General features: G+C 37.0%; 2 protein-coding genes across 5 annotated transcripts in view; one reads left to right on the top strand and one right to left on the bottom strand.

Moving 5' to 3' along the window:
- The window catches only part of LOC127449944 (dedicator of cytokinesis protein 6-like), an 81,447-nt gene that overhangs the window by 15,027 nt on the left and 44,372 nt on the right, over positions 1-22,048 (top strand). For all 4 annotated transcript variants that reach the window (XM_051713585.1, XM_051713584.1, XM_051713587.1 and 1 more), the window contains exons 11-18: positions 1,823-1,979; positions 4,900-5,021; positions 5,118-5,211; positions 5,294-5,456; positions 16,730-16,847; positions 17,472-17,542; positions 19,485-19,623; positions 19,976-20,077. In XM_051713585.1, coding sequence (XP_051569545.1) covers positions 1,823-1,979; positions 4,900-5,021; positions 5,118-5,211; positions 5,294-5,456; positions 16,730-16,847; positions 17,472-17,542; positions 19,485-19,623; positions 19,976-20,077 — 966 coding nt within the window. The remainder of the gene's footprint in view (positions 1-1,822; positions 1,980-4,899; positions 5,022-5,117; positions 5,212-5,293; positions 5,457-16,729; positions 16,848-17,471; positions 17,543-19,484; positions 19,624-19,975; positions 20,078-22,048) is intronic.
- angptl8 (angiopoietin like 8) lies at positions 7,810-14,004 on the bottom strand. Its single transcript, XM_051713654.1, has 4 exons — positions 13,662-14,004; positions 10,391-10,531; positions 8,944-9,054; positions 7,810-8,840 (listed from the first exon to the last, which is right to left on the bottom strand). Exons 1-4 carry the CDS (start codon positions 13,962-13,964, stop codon positions 8,829-8,831), a joined length of 567 nt encoding a protein of 188 aa, XP_051569614.1. The 5' UTR covers positions 13,965-14,004; the 3' UTR covers positions 7,810-8,828.

Raw genomic sequence — 22,048 nt, 5'->3', positions numbered from 1 at the left:
CACTATCTCAGCATTTTGTAGATCTGTTTGTGATAAATAAGTGCCAGGTCTCTAAAGACCCAAGGTATGTAATAATGTTTAGCAAAACACCCATGCATTTAAGGATTAATATATTAAAATTAATGTAATGATTAAAACTAATAATGATAGTGACATTATTTTATATTGTATATTTTGTTGCTGAAATGCTCATTTGATGATTTAGCATTGATTTTGACTTGGGATGCAACAGTAACATCTGTTAAAAAAAAAAAAAAAAAAGTGTTTATATACATCTAATTTGTATAGGGCTAAACTGAAATATTTTTACAGTTAGTTGGTACATCTATTGATTAAGTGCAGTCATCCTTTAATTTTCTGCAGATAATTAAAGCCAGTTACATTTACTTCTACAATCAAAGAGCAGATTCTAAGGGGCCGTTTACACGACAACGTTTTCAACTAAAAACGAAATGTGTTTGGCTGTTCGTTTACACGACAACGGCGTTTTGGGGCCTGAAAACGCAAACTTTTGAAAACGGGTTTCAAAGTGCACGTTTTTGAAAACGATGCCGTTATCGTCTCCGTGTAAACATACAAAAACGTGAATTTGTGAAAACGATGACGTCATGCACACGCGTATTACGTGTTCAGTCTATAGGCATGCACGTGAGTACTTCCAAGACATTAAAAACTACAATGGCGGACTACAGGACTGTGTTTGTGCTGCTCAAGATTTTGTCCTGACAAAATTGCTCGATGCTTTCGCCATCTTCATTGTTTGTTTTCACCGCTCTGTGGAAGAATGCTTATGTGCACAGGTGCGTAGTGTTTCTTTACAAAGTGACATCGCTAACTACTGGCCTGGCATGCATAATACAGCCTTTTTAGTCATTTTCGCGGATCTATGTGAACGGGGATCGTTTTGACAACGTTGTCGTCTGTACGCGAAACTTTTCAAAAACGCAAAGGAAAAACTTTTCCGTTTTTAGTACATCGTTGTCGTGTAAACATACCCTAAACAGATTTTACACAGAAGAAAACTGATTGCTTGGTTCATAATAATTATGAAAAATTGCCATAGTTCTTCAGTAGTTTCCATAGTTTTAACAGTGATATTTGAAAGAAGACCACAGTTAATCACTGGTAAAACCATGCATGACTTCTCACTACGTTTGTGAATAACTGCAGTAAAAACTAGAGCAGTTTTGTAATGAAAAGACTTTAGAAACTATACATTTAGAAAATATAATAGCAAAACAAACTTTTTGATACTGATACAGTTGTAATAGAAATTTATTACGTATGTGAACCAATTATGTTTGATATTGTAAATCCTGGCAAATAAAAAAAAAAACCTGTGAAGACTTTTTTTAAATACATTTTCCTTTTTGTTTGAACTATTGCTTAAGAAATAATATTCTTACAAATGATATAATAATAAAAATGTTGCATATAAAAAAAAGAGAGGAATTCGTTACAGGTTCATATTTTTGTTATTTTTTTAAATGATCATATTTCCTCCGGGCCACCATTAATGGCATGACCCTGGCATGCACATAAGGGTTAGTGCAGGAGTATTTCATCAGGCACATCTGGCATGATTAACGATTTCTCAACTTGCTCTGGACTGCTGCAATATTTGTCATTCTTCTTCAATATGAGCAAGGTCCAGGAGATGCTGGAACTGCTTACTGTCACTGTACAATTCTGATGCCAAGTTGCTTTTTGGGTTGTTTGAAATGGCATGATAACTGCTGCTCACCCATTACCTTTACACTGGTATTGAGTAACTACCTATATGGTTGAACTAATGTGATTTCACCTTGCTGTGTGTGTACAGCATAAGGAGAAGCTGGAGAAGTTGAGGGCACAGGCGGAGCAGACGTGCACTCGATTGGGTCGTTTCCGGATGCCCTTCGCCTGGACGGCCATTCACCTGCTCAACATCGTCAGCAGTGTTGGAGGACTTGAGCACTCAGATTCAGACTCAGACACGGGTATTTACAAGCACCGTCATTAACCACACTTTTGTCTTCAGCACCTGTGCTTAACTCCTTTACTGCATGACATTTACTTTCTTTCAACCAGTTACCTTGAAGACTCCCATGAAAGTAACACACAATGTGGTTGCATATAGGATTGAGCGATGTAGCAAAAAAAAATTATGAAATAATTTTTTTATTTTTTTTTTATCCTGATATTTTGACATTCAACATATCTCAATAATTATGTATTTACTCTGAAAGGATTTTAAAGGAATTATCATGTCGATCATATAAAAGCCATTGTTAATGCCAAAAAAATTCAAAATGTTTAAAGCAATAAGTAAAATACAGTAGAAATGTAGTGATATGTAATCAACAAATCTTTTCCACTGATGGAAGTCAATGAAGAATGATATTGAATCATTTTATTTATATGTACCAATATAACAAGACATAGTAATAAACAGTAATATTTACCTGCAATGCAGGATTCTGTTAAAGGGATAGTTCACCCAAAAATGAAAATTCTTTCATTATTCACTCACCCTCATGATATCCCAGGTGTGAAAGACTTTCTTTCATCGCCAGAATACATTTGAAGAAAATTAGAAAAATATCTCAGCTCAGTAGGTCCTTAAAATGCAAGTAGATGGTGATCCGATTTTTGAAGCTCCAAAAATCACAGACAGTCAACATAAATGTCATCGATATGTCTCCAGCGGTTAAATTAATGTCTTCTAAATCGATGCGATCACTTTTGGTGTGAAAAAAGATAAATATTTAAGTACTTTTTAAAGCTGCACTATGTAACTTTGTGCTATCTAGCAACATCTGTGGTTGTAACTTAAAATTGCAAGCAATTTGCGGAAGAACACTAAACGTGAGTCATGTTTCGGCACTGCTCTTTTGGCAGATGTATCTCATGATTTGAGCTTACCTTGACATCGCCTGTGTGTGATCATGATTGGAGCTGGAGTCATAATGTGCAATTTTCATGTTGATATAATGTTATATGATTAAACATTTAAAATGGAATTATTACTTGCTTTGATGAAGATAAACAACACTCTTATTTACATATTTTGCACTTATAGCGCTTTTCTGACACTACACTCAAAGAGCTTTTACATAAAGAACAGGGGACTCAATCACCTCAATCAGTACCAGTATATTTTAATACAAATTTTCAAGTGTTTTATCTACTATTAATGTTTGTATTGTACTACACTTATCAATTGAAGAGGTTCAACTCGTGATATGGCTGATAGGAGTTCAATGGAAGACTTTATTATTTTTATATTATATTGTACACCCTCAGTTGATAATGCAAGTGAACTGTAATACTAAATTAGTATGTTTATGAATGTACACAATAACACAGTAAACTAAAAACCTAAAACGAGGATAAAATAGACTTTATTAAACATGAAAATAGTATGCTTAAAAATGCAATATAACAGTTAAGTCAATTTTAGAAGTCATAAATAATTGTAAACATGTCACAGTAACTTCCCCCGACAACATAGATGCATTGCGATCGGTTAACATACGAGTATTATTCAAGTCATAGAAGCATGACAAGCAATATTTGCTTCAACAACCCTACCAGAAAACATATCCAAGCATTAAAGCAAGTAAACAACTTCGCCGGACGGATAACAGATAAACATCCATCCAGATTGTTGCGATGCTGTCCGACACAGTGTGAGTTCTTCTTTTTAACGGCTACTCACAAATTAAAACAGTGCATTACTGCCATCTACTGTTTACATGGGAACGAGACAGCTGACTCTTCTTTCCTATGTTCACGGACATGACGTAATGACGCAAGGATGTAAGTCATAAGCCAGCAATTTTATGCCAAATCGAACCCGACAGCTCAAAATACAAATTATTTTTATAGGCTTACCTTAGTGAATCAGGGTATGGTAAGAACATTGTTTCAAACACTGATTTTTTTTATTTAATCAATAATGGCAATTTGTTCATTTTTAACCAAAAATTTTTACATAGTGCAGATTTAACAATCATTTATTGCTTCGGGTAAGCTTCATGAGAGGGTGGAGTCCAAGCAATCTCTCTTGTGACGTATTCATGTTGCCATGATACAGAGGTAATCTCACGTTCTCCACTCGGTGAGTAAAGAAACAGATCTAAACCAAAACCAACAAGCAACTATACAGCATTCCTCCTTACTTGTAAACAGCACTGCTCTTCCGGCTGTGACTCGCGTGTGTCAGTTTTCACGCCCTTCAAGTGCCAATGCGATTACGTCACATGCATACCGCTCCTGACCGGAAGCATGATTTAGAGTAAAAAAAAAGTACTTAAATATTTATATTTTTGCACCAAAAGTGATGGTATCACATCGATTTAGAAGACATTAATTTAACCGCTGGAGACATATCGATGACATTTATGTTGACTGTCTGTGATTTTTGGAGCTTCAAAAATCGGATCACCATCTACTTGCATTTTAAGGACCTACTGAGCTGAGATATTTTTCAATTTTTCTTCAAATGTGTTCTGGTAAAGAAAGAAAGTCATACACACCTGGGATGTCATGAGGGTGAGTAAATAATGAGAGAATTTTCATTTTTGGGTGAACTAACCCTTTAACTTTTTAGAGTAATGACAGAAAATCTCTTAAAATATCTGTCTAAAGCTCTTATACTCATGAGTTGCAAGACAAGGAAAGATCATGAAACTAGTCAAATATTTTGTCTTTATTAAACCTTATGGCCACATAAAAGCACATTAAAATCATCACAGTATTCTCTGTGTTGCTTAGTTTTATGGTATATCACTGGTAAAATTATCGCAAATATGTCTTTAATATACAGTACATCGCAAAGCCCTTATGCATACAGAATTTGTTTATATATAGGCTATATGACAGTGATGTTGCAAACTGCTTTTTTTGTCCTTACAGAACGCAAGGGGACGTGGAATGAGAGAAAGAAGAAAGGATTCGAGAGGATGAGTGTAGGAGAGGACACCAACTTCACCAATTTCCGTCCAGCCACTCTTACTGTCACCAATTTTTTCAAACAGGCCAGTGTCTGTGTTTGACTATTTCTGATTGTTGTACATTAGCATGCTTTTTTGTTTCCTTGTGAATGAATGCTGGCTCTTTCTGTGCTGCTGCAGGAGGGGGACAGACTGAGTGATGAGGACTTGTATAAGTACCTGGCAGACATGAGAAGGCCGTCATCTGTCCTGCGGCGACTCAGACCTGTCACAGGTACCTCCCCACACACTCATTGTTTCTTCATTAGTTCTTTTATTTAAACCTTTAATCACACTCTCTGTATCTTTATCTATAGCTCAGTTAAAGATAGACATTTCTCCGGCTCCAGAGGCCCCTCACTACTGTCTGTCTCCAGAGCTGCTTCATGTGAAGCCTTACCCTGACCCACGTGTGCGCCCCACCAAGGAGGTGCTGGAGTTTCCTACTCGCTACGTCTACACCCCTCACACCACCTATAGGTCAGTCCACACACATTCATGTAGAGGAAACTTAATTTCCAGACAGTGTGATTGAAATCACTAATATTACAGGAATGGTTATCCCTAAATTGAAAATTCTATCATCATTTAAGGGCCCTGTATACTTCCTAGGAAATCGAAGAATGATCATGTGTGACGTCATTTAGAACAAAATCTAGTCAAAAGAAAGATGTTTTTGCAATTGTTCCGATGATTCGTAACAGCTCGCCAGGGTGAACTTTCAGGAAAACTTCTTACCTGCTGCTAAACACCTTCTTACTGCCATTGGTCCATATCATCGGTAGGGGTGATCTAAGGTTCCACCTACTTTGAGGCCAACAGCTAAGTTCAGTTTAGACAGTTAAGATCAGTCAGGATGAATGAATGTGTAGAGTTATTAGCAAACTGGTGCAAACTTACCTACATCTGTACGATCGTAGTAACATTTTCCAAGAGCGTGTTATAGTTTTTTAAAATGTATTATTTAAAGCTACACTATGTAACTTTTGGCCCTCTAGCGGTTAAAAAATAAACCTGCATGCATCTTGCGGAAAAACATTGTTTTGGTTGTGCTTCGGTTCTGTTCCTATGAGCGAATGAATGTGGTTCAAGGCACGAGTGTACACAAGGATACAGGACATCTTATCAGAGTAAATGGACAAATAAATAATGAAAGAAAGGAAAAGACAGATATCCGGGGGGCCTTGGTAGCTCAGTGAGTATTGACACTGACTACCACCCCTGGAGTCGTGAGTTTGAATCCAGGGCGTGCTGAGTGACTCCAGCCAGGTCTCCTAAGCAACCAAATTGGCCCCGTTGCTAGAGAGGATAGAGTCACATGGGGTAACCTCCTCGTGGTCGCTATAATGTGGTTCTCGCTCTCGGTGGGGCACGTAGTGAGTTTTGCGTGGATGCCGCGGAGAATAACGTGGGCCTCCACACGCTCTACGTCTCCGCGGTAACACACTCAACAAGCCATGTGATACGGTGGTCTCAAACATGGAGGCAACTGAGATTCATCCTCCGCCACCCGGATTGAGGTGAGTCACTACGCCACCACGAGGACTTTAGAGTGCATTGGGAATTGGGCATTCCAAATTGGGGAGAAAATGGGAGAAAAAAAAATATGGATATTTGAAAACAGGTCATCTGAGCAGGTAAGTGCCATATCTTCTGCTGTTGTTTTGACTTATTGGAAACATTGATGTTTTGAAATAAATGACGTTACAAAAGTAAGGCAACGTTCATTAACATTAGACATAACGATTGCTAGTCTGATAAGGTCAAACATTGTAAAGTTTTTATAACTGCAGGATATTCTGGCCGAATAGACCAACGTAGTAACTAATTTAGAGATCGTCATTGTTACCAACCAGTGGTCAACATCATTTCAAGACTCGCATGTCCTTGGCAAGCCTATGACTAAAGGATATATAAAATGATTGCACACGTATAAAATTAAATACACACGTGTGCTAGCAAGTGAAAAGTTCTGCACCACTTACAGTATAATTATTGTATTTCACTACCCACACACACACACATATCAATAAAATATCTTACCTGTTGAGTAAGAAAAAAGCCATCTCTGGGTCGCTTTTAAATTCTTTCAGATCTCGGAGTTGTCGCCACCTCTGAAAAGCCAAGCTGATGTTGATTCGGGTTTTATTACGGACTCTGTCGCTTTCCCTTTTTGCTTGTAGACTCTGCTCTGTTCAGGGTTTCTTTGTTTTTGCAACCGGTGATTCCCCGGAGGTTTGCCGTTTTGAATGATCCATGGTCAATTTTTCTCATTTGTTGTCACTAACTTTCAGCTTCACGCTACTCCCACACCACTCACGCACTACAGTAGCTGGATCTTATTTTCTCTGTGTACGGATATGACGTCAGCACGCATGGGCGAATGACGCATGTGTGCAATTTCCAGCGAAATCCGTCCCGACAGCTCTAAAATATAAATCATTATTATAGGTTTATCAAAGTGCTTTTGGGTAAAGACATGGTTTGGAAGATTTTGTTGCTCTCCCTCATTAATACATTGTTATTTTTTAACAAACAGAAAAAAAGTTACATAGTGTAGCTTTAATTAGTCTTCAAGAGGAATCAAATTTACTTAAATATTCTTAAGTGCCCATTCACTCTCTTTTTTTTTTTTTTTTTTTTAATCTGCTGCTTCACTCACGTGCCATCTGCAGCTGTAAGCCATTCACACATCTGTCCAAAGTAAGATATGCCTATCATCATTCTTTTGTCTGTATTCTACCTATTAACTCTCTTTTATACACCCATCTTTGCAGTAGAATCAGTTTCATTATTAAAGGAATATTCCGGGTTCAGTACAAATTAAGCTCGATCAGCAGTATTTTTGGCATAATATTGATTACCACAAAAATGTATTTTGACCCGTCCCTCCTTCTCTTAGGAAAAAAAAAAGGCAGAAAATCGAGGTGACAGTGAGGCACTTATAATGGAAGTGAATGGGGGCCAATCTTTAAACATTAAAATACTCACTGTTTCAAAAGTATAGCTACAAGACATAAACAATATGCATGTAAACATGATTTTAGTGTGATAACATCACTCACTAACCTTTTCTGTGTAAAGTTATAGCCAATTTTACTTTGTTGCCATGATGATGTAATGTCAACAAACCCTAAAATGAAAATTTAAATAACTTTACAGCTCAAATAACACGAGTTTTAACAGAAGAATTAATGAAAGTGCTTTTATAAAATTATAAGCTTCACATTTCTGCCTTTTAAACCCTCCAAAAATTAGCCCAAATCACATTCATCAAAAAAAGTTGGGACAGTATGGGAAATGCAGATAAAAACAAAAAGGAATGATTTGTAATTTCGATTCACCCTGTGATGTATTGAAAGCACCTCAACAACACATTATTTGATGTTTTACCTTGTGAATTTAATTATTTACACTTTTATTATTCTTTGGTTATACCAATAAACCACAAATACATGCATATTATAGATAATTGTGTATTATGCTATAATAAACATAGATAAACCAATTAGAAAAATATCTCAGCTCAGTAGGTCCTTAAAATGCAAGTAGATGGTGATCCGATTTTTGAAGCTCCAAAAATAACAGACAGTCAACATAAACGTCATCGATAAGTCTCCAGCGGTTAAATTAATGTCTTCTAAATCGATGCGATTTACATAGATAAACCAAAAAAAGCTGCACATTTTTTGTGACATCCTGCTTGTGTTTCATGAAGGAAGCCCAATGTGAGTGAAATTATTAACAAAGTTATATTATGGAAATGTAGTAGGTGTGAGATCTGTTTGTTGTGGAGTGTTTGAGGATTGCTGCTCCTGCTCTTCTCAGGTAAACAGTCAGGTTTTTCAGTGGTTACACCACATTCTGAAATGAGAAGCAAGTACTGACATGAGCTTATGGTTTTATGAGCTGGTTATCTCAGGTTTAATCATCATGAGTTTACTAGTAAGTCGACAATCAGGCTCACCCGTTTCTGTAACTCGGCCAACTGCTGGTTTTGAATCTCCAGTTTCAGTTTCTGTTCCTCCGTCCACTTCATCAGATCCTTTAGGATAGTGATGTTTTTAAGTGTCGTATCCTGTCAAATTGAGATATGAGTTATTTCAAGAGAAAAGTCTTGAGCAGTGGCTATCAATTGATGGGTCGCTGATCTGTTCTAATAGCGTCATGGACAACAGGGGACAAAATAATGCTAAACGCAAATAATAAAACGCAACTAACCATTAAATCGTACAAAGTAAAGTAGAATAACAAAATATAGAAGCTTATCAACTTTTAGGGAGTAAAAAATGTACGCCATCTCTTTTGTTGTTGATGTCAAAAGCTGTGTATCTGATCAAACTTTTTTATTTTGGTGCAAATTCACCTTGGTAGCAGAAGCAAGCCAAATTAGGAAGATGCCAACATGGACAGGTTGCATGTTGACATGCTCTCACCTTTGAATAAAGCATGAACAAAACTGTGCAAATGTAAAAATAAATACAGCACACACTGCATTAAAAATGGGTTCACCTGTGAGGGTAAACCTGGCCAGTATGTGTTTTGTGCTGTAAAGTATTGGTTGCCTGGAGCATGAAATACAAGAGACTTTTTGAAATAAATATTTTAGCCTATATTACGTTAAAGGAATATTCTGGTTTGTGGCATAATGTTGATTACCTCAAATAATAATTTTGACTTGTCCGTGCTTTTCTCTAGAAACAAAACAAAAATCTTGTTACAGTAAGGCATTAAGATACTCACCGTTTCAAAAGTATAGCCACAAGATGTCAACAATATGTGTGTAAACATTATTTTAGTGTGATAAAATTTCTTGCTAACCTTTTCTGTCTAAAGTTGTATCCAAATTTCTTACTTTGTTGCCATGGTGATTTAATGCTGTTAACCTTAAAACCCTAAAATGACCGTAAAAACTGCAGTTTAAACAACTTTACAGCTCAAATAATACACAAGTTGTATCATGTTTGTGCTTTTATAAAATAATACGCTTCACATTTCTGCCTTTTTAAACCTGACAACAATTGGCCACATTCACTTCCGTTGTAAGTGCCTCACTGTAAACTTGATCTTTGCTTCTTTTTTTAAAGGAGGAATGAGTTGAAATGATATTTTTGTGGTAATCAATATTATATTTGTATTGGACCTGGAATATTCCTTTTTAATAATTTGGCAAATTGTTGGGCCAATCAGTTCATGGTAATATTAATAATTTTCAGTGTTTGATTTTACAGAACTTTTGTTTAATTTTTACTCTACTGTTTTTACGGTACTGTGTTGTGTTGCCACTTGATGTACAATTGAGAAATCTGTGTCCTGAAACAAAACCGTTTGACTGGTTTAGAGTAAATCCAGTAAATGCGTTTTGATTGAAAGGTGTACTGGTTTAAGATAGCACAGTTTGGCATCTTTAGTACCTTGATCTTGCCTGGCACAGAGCTGTTCAAGTTTTCCTCCAGAGTGGTTAGTTTTTTCTTTAGTGCCGCCTCTTCCTGCTCCACCCTGGTGATTGTACCTCTGTTCTCTTGGGCCTGGACCTGCAGCCCTTCCATCTGGGCCTGCAATCAGAACAGGTGTTCAACACAATGACCCAAGCTCCCAGTACGCTGTTCTATTACTTCCCTCTCTCCCTCTGATCTTAAAAGACTTTTTGTCTGCTAATCTTTCTGCCTATATGTTTTTAGAGAGATATTCATAATGTTTACATACTCTTTAAAAACTCGTATTTTTAAAATGCCAGGTAAACACTTTAGTCAGACTGAAATCGTACAATCTGTGAATATCTTTATTATTATAAAAAAAAAAAAAAAAAAAAATGGATACGATTTATGCATTTGCAGCTCGACTTTGAACTGGCATCACCGATTTGCACATGCTCTGAAAGATAGAGGTGATTTGTGACCTGTATTACTGGCATTTCCTTGGCTGATGTCCTTCTTTCAAATATTTGTTTCTGCATTGTGTCGTGTACAGCTGGACAGACAGACGGAGACTAACTGATCTACACAAAAACCCGCTGTAGCTCGATTATAACTGAGCATGTAAACGTACAGGCTGTTACATGTGCAATGTACATAATCTCCCTCTCTCTCTCTGTTATTATCATGTTTTTCTGTCTCTGTTGGATCATAAAATGAGCTCTAATTTGGATAGGACTTTCACTCTAGTCTGGGTGGATCATGTTGGTCTGAACTAACGTTTCACCAGGGAAGACAGTAAAGGACATTGAATCAATGGCGACGTTTGCATGCACCCTCTTAATACGATTATAATGTGATTAAAGCAATACTGCGATTAAACTGTAGCATATGTAAACAGAAATGTCAGTTCCTTGCACAGTTTTTCAGCAGTGGTGCTCCCCCTACTAATTCCTAACAGAGACTTATAGTATACACATGTACTTTGTGGTCGACTGACATTGATTTTTCTGTGGCCAATTATGCCAATATCTTGAGCACAGGGTGAATGATGGCCATTATAATATAATATGCCAATGTAATATGTACAACACTAATTCCCAAAAAAGTTGGGACAGTATGGAAAATGCAAATAAAAACAAAATTCACCCTGTGATATATTGAAAGCACCTCAACAACACATTATTTGATGTTTTACCTTGTGAATTTAATTATTTAAAAAATATATATATACAATCCTTTCAAATCAGATTGCAACACACTCCAAAGAAGTGGGGACAGTCCAGTGTTTACCACTATGTAACATCACCATTTCTCACAACTGTTCTACTCTCCATCTCTAATGAGACCGAGCCCAGAGAAGTCGGCGACGCTTCTGGACAGTGTTGATGTATGGTTTCTGTTTTACATAGTAAAGCCTTAACTTGCAACTAAACCACAGCGGCAAATGGTGTTGAATGTCAAAGGTTTACTAAAGTATCCCTGAGCACATGTCATTAAATCCATTACAGACAAATGACAGTTTTTAAGACTATGTCTGAGGGATCGGAGATCACATGCTTTCAGAAGTGGTTTTCCAACAGGACAACACCAAACCACATGCTGCCCGGATTACAAGTACATGGCTGCATCAGCAGAGAGTGCGGGTGCTAGACTGGCCTGCCTGAAGTCCTGTCTCCAACTGAGAATGTGTGGTGCATTATGAAGCGCAGAAGACCTGCATAGTGGATAAATGAAGGAAAATTCTACTTGCTAAAATGAACAAACTTGTGTCTTCAGTGCCCAAATGCTTAAAGTGTTACTAGAAGAAATGATGATGTTACGCTGAGGTAAACACTCGACTGTCCCAACTTTTTGGAACGTGTTGCAGTCATTTGATTTGAAATGAGTGTATATAATAAAACAAAAACAAAAAAACAATTAAATTCACAAGATAAAACATCAAATAATGTGTTGTTGTTGTGCTTTCAATATCGTGAATAAAATAGAAATTACAAATCACTCCTTTTTGTTTTTATTAGCATTTTCCATACTGTCTTGATGTACTTGATAGTGTGAATTATGTTTACAAATATTGCTGAAATGAAACAACCATTATATGCACTATTTACTTATAAGTTAAAAACTGTTTAAAGTGGCCCCTTAAAATGTTAGACACTTAAGTCACACTTAAAATGTATGGATCTCCAAACAAATGATGCTAGAGATTCTCTCAGAACTTACTGCACAGAAGAGGATTTTTTGTGGACATCTGCGCTCACATACAGTGAGCAGAGTAACCATAGGTGTTGTTCATCACAACTATGGACATGTTCCAATGTTTGACAACCACTTGTAACACTCTTGTCATAATTTAAAACAATTCATGAATTGTTTACAGCTGTCAATTTAACGTGTTTATTTAGTAGTAATAATAATAATAATAATTTTTATCTATATAGCACTTTTCAAGATCCCAAGGACACTTTACAAAGAATAGACAAAAACATAAATTAACACAAAGTAATTTCACTGAGATTTTGGGGCAGAGTGTTCCAAAGCTTTGGTGCAGCAATGCTGATAGCCCTACCACCAACAGTAGACAGTCTAAACTTAGGGACAACAAGCAAGTTTCCAGCACTAGACCTAATCCATGAAAGACCTTAAAGACTAAGACAAGAATTTTGAACTGTATGCGATCGGACACTGGGAGCCTATGCGGTTGGCGAAGGAATGGAGTTATGTGAGCTGATTTCTTTTGTGTGAGAACACGAGCAGCAGAATTTTGAACAAGTTGTAAGCGGTAAAGCACTTTTGCAGGTTAACCTGTAAAAAGAGTTACAGTAATCTAAATGAGAGGTTATGAAAGCATGGATGAAAAGTAATGTGTTAAAACATTTTACACAGTTACTCATTCCCCCAACCTCTACGTAAATTCCATAATAAGGAATGTTCCTACCATCTGAGCCATACAAGCTTGATGTACCACTTTGATGCAGTAGGGGGCAGTCAGCGCAGGTGCTGTACAAGCAACATGCCTCATCAAACCAGCGAGCAGGCAGCACAGCCTCCTACTTTAAGCTTTCTTTAAAATAGTGCCATGTGTTTTGATCATTTTTTGGCGTGGCTTAAATTTCTAAATACTTTTTGTGACCGCTGTAAGAATGAAATACTTAAGAGGGTAAGAACTTTGATAATCTCAGAATGGCCAAATATCGGCCGATTAATTAGCCTGGCCAATATTTATCGGTAAGTCACTAATGTGACTCCTATTAAAACGTCATAGGCTAACCTGAATAAGCTGGAGTTTCTCTTTGATCTGGCATTCAGTTTGAGCTGCCTCCTCTGTGTCCTGGCCCAGTCTCCTCACATCACTCTCGGTTCTGCTGATTGCTTGTGTGACGCGGGCCAGCTTGGCCTCTGTGCTCTGGTATATGTGGTGCAGGGACTCACTGAACTGCAGCACCCCGTACATCAGAATGTTAACATCATCAACAGAGGCCAGCTTCTCCCTGCTCTGAGCAGACTTCAGCGGAGATGAGAAGCCCCCGTTTATGCACAGAACCACACACAGCACACATAATGCCACCTGCATCCTGGAGTGGAAGTTCACACTTTCCTCTCAAGAAATCAAAAACAGCTCTGGTTAAACGCTATGCAACCTGGTGCTGCTTTTATAAGCTGTGACCATGTTGAAGTGTGGACATTGGGAAATCAGTGTGGACACAGTCCTATCAGAGCTTTGCTTACAATTTTGTGTGTCCGAGAGAGAGAGAGACCTTGACTTGTGACGGTGAGACAAAGGTTTTGTGGTATTGAACCAGGGACGTGCCTAACACTGGAACGGGCTGCCAACACATTCCTCCCCTTGCCCAAAGCATCCAGTGAACCCATGTCACAAAGTGTAAAATAGACAACAGTTGGAAATACAGAGGGGTCTGAAAGTCTGAGACCACATTGATTTTTTTTTTAAATTTTTATTTAATCTTGGAAATAAGAAACAGGAAATAAACAAGTTTTAGGATCTTGAAAAATGTAAAAGAAAGGACATTTATGGTGCAAAATGATTTAAGATTCTGCACTATTTCTACGTCACCAGTGAAATGTAAGCAAATGTGTGACATTGACCATGTTCTCTGTACAAAAGGTCAGATTTTCTTTCTTTCACTGAAACATACAAGATGCTCTTTGGAACATTCTCAAATCATGTTGGATAACATGGATCATCAGGTTTTGTGGAGTCCATGTCAGAGAGAAAAGAGAAGACACAACAAATACTAAGAAATTCTGAAATTCATTTTAATTTTTTTAATTCAACTTGGCACTTTATTTTTTAAGCTGCTAATATAATTCCTTGTAATCTAAAGTTTTTGTATTAAATTAGAACAATGCAAAATAGAAAAATTGTCACTAGTACTCTCAGACCTTTGGTCCCCACTGTATATATAAATTAAGACTGTAAACGGTTGAGTTAATATTTGAGTTTTACGCAAACGATGATAGAATGATAATAGTTATGTAAAAGATAGTATTTAGTGGCAGTCCAAGAGATTGTTGCCTGTATGTTCATGTTGCTATCACCCGTTCAGTGTTTGATTTGGGGTAAAGTAGCTTGTTTTAAGGTCATCTGCAGGGCTTTTCATGTCTGTTTCTGTCCACTGTTCCTCAAACATGCAGATGTTAAGAGTGGATGATTGTCATGGAGCACCTCATGTTTAGATGTTTGTTCCTGCTTTCCACAGGTGGTTCTTTTGTGAATATTTGTGGTCAAGTTTCTAACTTGAAGCAGTTGTAAATTGACAGTTTACATGTTGTCTCCCCTAAACTGTGTATAATACAGTGCAACTGTGCCCACCCACTTTTTCCAGATGTCTTGGTTCTGGAAGTATTTTTCCCATTCATATTTTCCATAAGGATTTCATTAAATCCTTCTTTAAAGTGTGCTAAGCCATGAACCAAACCGACCAGCTCTGAGGTGAATAACAAGATTTCAAATTTTTATTTGAAGCAGCAAAAAAAAAAGTGTGAAAATTGGATAAAAATGTAAAGGCACAAGACTATGTACTTAAAGAGATAGTTCACCCAAAAATGATCATCATTTATTCACCTCATGCCATCCCAGATGAGTATGACTTTCTTTCTTCAGCTAAACACAAATGAAGATTTTTAGAAGAATATCTCAGCTCTGTAGGTCCATACAATGTAAGTGAATGGTGACCTTTGGTGACCCTACGAATGACCTTTGTAGCTCCAAAAATCCCATAAAGGAAACATAAAAGTAACTCCAGTGTTTAAATCCAATTCTTCAGAAGCAATTTAATAGGTGTAGAACAATATGTAAGTCCTTTTTTACTCTAAATCTCCACTTTAACTTTCAGATGTGAAAGTGAAACTAAACAGGCACCACATGTGACTTTCAGATGTAAAAGTGAAAGTGGAGATTTAGAGTAAAAAAAGGACTTACATTTTGATCTGTTTCTCTTCTGAAGGTATGGATTTAAACACTGGAGTCATATGGATTACTTTTATGTTTGCTTTGTGATTTTTGGAGCTACAAAGTTCTGATCACTGTTCAATTGCTTGGTGGATCTTTCCCTTCAGGATCATGGGTAGTGTAGTCATTCATCAGAAATTGCGCTATAAAACATGATTTTAAAAAAATAAATACATTTGAAATAACTTGAACTGATGGCTTCAACAGAAACATACACCATCGATTAACAAGCTCAGAGTTCACGGTAGGTCTGTCTTTAAAGTTTTATGTTATTGTTAAAAATCTGTACCCCTATGGGGAAAATTACTGGGATTTTTACTTCCAGAACCAGACTGTTGCGATCTATAGAGCCGTTCAGTTTGTTGTCCTAAAACCAGGAAGAGATTTAGCATTTATAAGACTTGAAAACTCTTGTTTTGTGTACCGTTCATAATGCGTTTTGTGCAATATTATATTGGGTGCGAAGAGCATGAAACCATCGAAATTCAACAAACACTCAAACTATAAAGGCAAACCTGTTGAGAAAGCAATGGGATCTGAACACATCACAACAAAGCAGTATAAACCGTAGATCACACTTGTGCTTGCATTTCCAAAATCGTCAGTTTTCCTATTTAGCCTATGTGATTTTAACACTTTTGTGTATTGTCGGGTCTAATGAATGTTTCTTTTGAAGGCCTTTTTTTTTTACGCTTGTGCTGTGTTGAGTGGCCACTTGATGTCCAATGTGAAATTTGGGTCCGGAAACAAAACCCCTTGAGAATCACTGGCCTACAGGCCTTTCCTTAAAACCATTAATGCCTGATAGATAAGGATTAATTATGTAATCATCTATTTCCCACTCTCTCTCTCTCCCTCTCTCTCAGGAGTCTATTGTACATTTACCCTCAGACTGTCAACTTCAGCAGCCGGCAGGGATCAGTGAGGAACATTGCAGTGAAGGTGCAGTTCATGGCAGGAGAGGATCCCAGCCAGGCCATGCCTGTGAGTCACCATTCACACCCACGCACTGTACACGCTCGGGGCTGAAGTCACACGGTCAAAACATATTCTCATGAAAAAACATTTTGGATTATCCAAGCACATTTGATATGATCTCATCCATTAGATAAACTTAATTATGAACAATAAAAGCCCCCCAGATGTGTGCCAATAAAATGGCAGGATCTCCTTAAAAACGAATCGATTCATGTCATAGTATTTTGCTCCAACTAAATACACAGGTTACATTAGTCACTAGATCTGATCTCGGTCTCCAGATCTATTAAGACGTGCTCTGGGAAATTTTGGGGATTTCATAGTGAACTTGCAGAACCTTTTTACATTTTCTTAATCTAATCACGCATTTTAGAAACTCCCTAATTATGTTAGAGCTGTAGTTCCACACCAGTTGCTCACTTTGAAACATTTCTTAATTGGTTTAAGGCTCATGTGAGACCATATGTAGTGAAGATACATTAGAGGCAAAATTCAGTTTGTGATCCATCCACGGTGTTCTGATTAGTGAGGGCAGCATCATTGATGAAATTTATCTCCCTAGTGACATCTAGTGGAGTGGCTCAGCTATTACTCACACATACAATGCGATTTCCTCCTTTTTCTGAACAGGTAATCTTTGGCAAGTCAAGCTGTGCAGAGTTTTGCAAAGAGGCTTACACCCCAGTGATTTACCATAATAAGTATGAACCCTTGCCTGATTTACTATTAATTTTACAAACAATGCTTTTTACTCATTGCCCTGAATCCTGCTCTAGAGAGAGTTCATCCAAAAATGAAAAAGCTTTACTAATCCTCATGTTGTTCCAAAACCGGATGATTCTTTTTTTCTGTGTAACACAAAAGGAAATGTTTTTAACAGTGTTGATTTTGCTCTTTTCCATACAGTGAAAGTGGATGGGGATTGAGCCTATCAGTTTACAAAAATGCACAATAAGAGCACCATAAAAGTACTTTTAGTAAAGAAGATAGCTTTGCGTGGTCAGAAATTACGAGGGGATTGGGGAAAAAATGACAAAAAGCCCCCAAAATTCAAAATGTGTGGCCAAAAAATGCCCTTTTAATGCATTCTCTCTTTTTTTTTTTTTTTTTTACTTGTAACATCTAGTTAGTTCTTGATATTCAAATATGGCCCTAGTTATGCATATTATGACATAAATATGAGTTGATGTTGATTTACTTCTTAAAGGTATATTCTGGGTTCAATACAAGGTAAGCTCAATCGACAGTATTTGTGGCTTAATATTGATTACCACAAAAATAAATTCACATTGAGGCACTTACAATGGAAGTGAATGGGGCCAATTTTTAAATGATAAAATACTCACAGTTTCAAAAGTATAGACCAATCCTTTGGCAACGTCACCGCTTACGGCAAACACTGAAGTGGTGGCAAAAACCGTGCACAAAAAGTAATCTTTTATTGGATTCTGTTGTTGAAAAATTATTTCGAGAGCTCTCGTAGATGGCTGTGGCTTCAAGCCGTCAGCTGACTGGACTAAGGAGATCATTTCAACTCACGACTTTGCAGCAAACAATTATAGCGTACATTGTTTCATGTTTGTTATTAACTCATTATAATAATTGTATAGCTAAGAATATGTCTGTATTTACGATGGGTTTGTGTTGTACTTTCTTTTAATCATCTGATCTGTCAAGTCTAACACAAAAGTCTACCGGCTTTCTGCCACCACTTAATACAAAATTTTGTGGATTGGTCTATAGCCACAGACATAAACAATATGCGTGTAAACATGATTTTAGTGTGATAAAATCAATAACTAACCTTTTCTGTGTAAAGTCATTGCCATGACTGAAATGACTGTAAAAATAACAATTTAAACAACTTTACAGCTCAAATAATACATGAGTTTTAACAGAAGAATTAATGTAAGTGCTTTTATAAAATTATAAGCTTCAAATTTCTGCCTTTTAAACCCTCCAGAAATTGGCCCCATTCATTTCCATTGTAAGTGCCTCACTGTAACAAGTTGAAATACATTTTTGTGGTAATCAACATTATGCCACAAATGCTGTCAATTGAGCTTCACTTGTATTGAACCCAGAATATTCCTTAAAGGTAAGAGGTTATACATTCTCAAACTTCAGAACTTGTATTAATGAAGTTAGTAAATGAACATATTTGACAAATTGATGAGGCATAGTTTGTTTTAAATTGTTAGAAAAAAATTGCCCTATAAAGGTAAAAATGCAACAGACTGAAATCTTCAGACAGAAGTCATTATTTGCTAAAAATCAAGTCCTTCACCATATCTTTCAAATGTCATGCATCTTTCAAGTGACCGACATTAAGACAATTCTGGCATGACACGTCTCAGTGCTTTTTTTATTTATTATTTCTTTCTCTTTTTTTGGGGGGAGTTTGACAGCCCCAGTCCCTATCCACTTTCATCGTATCAAAAAGAGCAGCATGAACATTCTGCAAACCATCTCCTTCTGTGTTCCATGGAAAAAAGCCATGCACATTTGGAACGACATGAGGGTCAGAAAATAATGACCAAATTTTCATTTTTGGGAGAACTATTCCTTTTAAACCCATTTTTCACATTCTCTCTGCCCTTCTCAATTTCTTCTCTCATATTTTCTCTCTCTCCATCTGTGCAGGTCCCCAGAGTTCTACGAGGAAGTAAAGATGAAGCTTCCCGCCAACCTCACCGACAACCACCACCTGCTCTTCACCATCTATCACATCAGCTGCCAGCCCAAGCAGAACACTCCCTTGGAGACGCCCGTGGGCTACACGGTAAGAGAAGGACCCCACTCTCTTCTCCTCTTCCTTCCTTCCCTCTCCTGACAGTCACCCTCCCGCAGTGCTCAAAAAGCACTCCAGGCTACCCAATGAAACACTCACCCTTGTGTGACCCACCCCCCCGCCCCCTCGAGAGACACCTAAAGCATCCTTTTTGCGTCAGCTCCCACACACTCTCCATCCCTGCTGGGAAACAGTAACAGCCTCCCCTGCTTTTGCTTTTGACACTTTGAAGTTGTTGTATCACGTGATTGTAGGCCACATATAGTACGGTGATGCCTCTGAACTGCACGTGGCTGTGTGCAAATATCTTGAGGTTAATCGCAGTTCATGTTATTCTCTGCAGTGGATCCCCCTCATGCAGCACGGCCGCCTGCGCACTGGCTCCTTCAGTCTCCCTGTCTTGGTGGAGAAACCTCCACCCAGCTACTCGGTCCTCACTCCTGACGTAAGCCATTTATCCTGCTCTGGATTTGACTTCAGTTTTGGAATGGGTGTGGGAAAGTGTTGCTTTGTTGTTGTTTGCATTTTCCTTCAGAACTCACAAACTACTACTGCACATTAGGGTTGCGCAGTTTACCGGTACTAACGAAGTATCGCAATACCAAACAAATTTAAATGGTACAATATCATCTTGTTGCTAATTTCAGTACCATACAGTATGCTGTCATTAGTAAAACGATATGAGATGTGACAGTTTTAAGATGAAATCGATGACAATATGAAAATAAAATAATAAACCTCTGGATATGGCCAAGTGTGTTCATTAAACAGCAGAAGGATGTAATTTAATTAAATATTATACCGTCACAGGCGCTGCACGCTACAGAATGAACGAGGTGCTGCTCTGCTCTGTCATCTGCTTCATGCACGGGCGCACGCATGCACACGCTCACACAAACTCAACACACACTGCTGGTGCTTCATTTTCATGCAGTGTGTTTAGAGTATAAACGGCTGTTAACACTTAAATGAACTCCTCCGGTGCAGCTCGGAGATTTCAGCTCGAGAGTCACGATGGGATTATCCCAGCATTAATGGGAAGCTTGATATAAATAACCCATCAAAAACAGGTCAAAATAAAAGTCCCACTAAAATGAAACCTCTGTTCAACTTGATCCGTGATATTGAATACAGAAAAATATAACTACTGTATAAAAATGGAATATTCAAAAGGTAGCAATAATACTCATAATAACAATTATCTAATATTAAATGCTTGTATTATTATTATTATTATTATTATTATTATCATCTGTAAGCAATATCACAAACGCAAGTGTATTATCAGCATGTTGTGATTTTCATTAATACTGTTAATTAATACACTACTGGTCAAAAGTTTTGAAACACTTGACTAAAATGTTTCTCATGATCTTAAAAATCTTTTGATCTGAAGGTGTATGCTTAAATGTTTGAAATTAGTTTTGTCTTGGACCAAATAATAAAGAAAAGCAGCCACTAAGTGCCCAACATAGATGGGAACTCCTTCAATACTGTTTAAAAGCATCCCAGGGTGATACCTCAAGAAGTTGGTTGAGAAAATGTCAAGAGTACATGTCTGAAAATTCTAGGCAAAGGGTGACTACTTTGAAGATGCTAAAATATAACACAGTTTTGATTTATTTTGGATTTTGTTTAGTCACAACATAATTCCCATAGTTCCATTTATGTTATTTCATAGTTTTGATGACTTTACTATTATTCTAAAATGTGAAAAAAAAATTATAATAAAGAATGAGTAAGTGTTTCAAAACTTTTGACTGGTAGTGTGAGTATGTGTGTGTGTGTGTGTGTGTGTGTGTGTGTGTATGTATATATATATATATGTATATATATATATATATATATATATATATATATATATATAATAGTAAGGTAATTATTATATTTTTACTTGATTAAAGCTGTATGTATCAATTTGATTAAACATCATTTGAACATAACATTTAATTAAAACATTTAACATGGAATCTAGAAAAATTAAAATGGAAAATGCATAATTTGTATCTGTGAGACTTTATGCAGTTCTTTTAATCAAGTCATTTTCTGTGTAATTTCATCAAAAATCTGAGGCTTTTTGTTTGTTGATTATAGTATCGATTTAGTATCGATACTGAGTAACCAGGGCTGGTATCGTACCAAAGGCAAAATTTTGGAATCGGAGCAATCCTACTGTACATATTTACCTGCCATCTTTGGTCTAAGGAACATTTATTATTTATATTGGGCCGATATGTTGTTATCACCCTTGTAATCACCCATAAACATCAACCTGGAGATAAAATATAGATTAGCTTGAATTTAAAGGCATCAAAACATTAGCCAGAAAAATAATGGACATCAAGCTAAATTTTAATATATCAGAATCATCCTTTTTCTCAGGCAGACAGAGAACTTTACTGAGCTAGTGTCCTGA

This window comes from Myxocyprinus asiaticus, chromosome 13 (genome assembly GCF_019703515.2).
Source record: "Myxocyprinus asiaticus isolate MX2 ecotype Aquarium Trade chromosome 13, UBuf_Myxa_2, whole genome shotgun sequence".
NCBI lineage: Eukaryota > Metazoa > Chordata > Actinopteri > Cypriniformes > Catostomidae > Myxocyprinus > Myxocyprinus asiaticus.
Note: the sequence above shows the minus strand (reverse complement) of the source record. Positions and strands in the feature narration are given on the sequence as shown.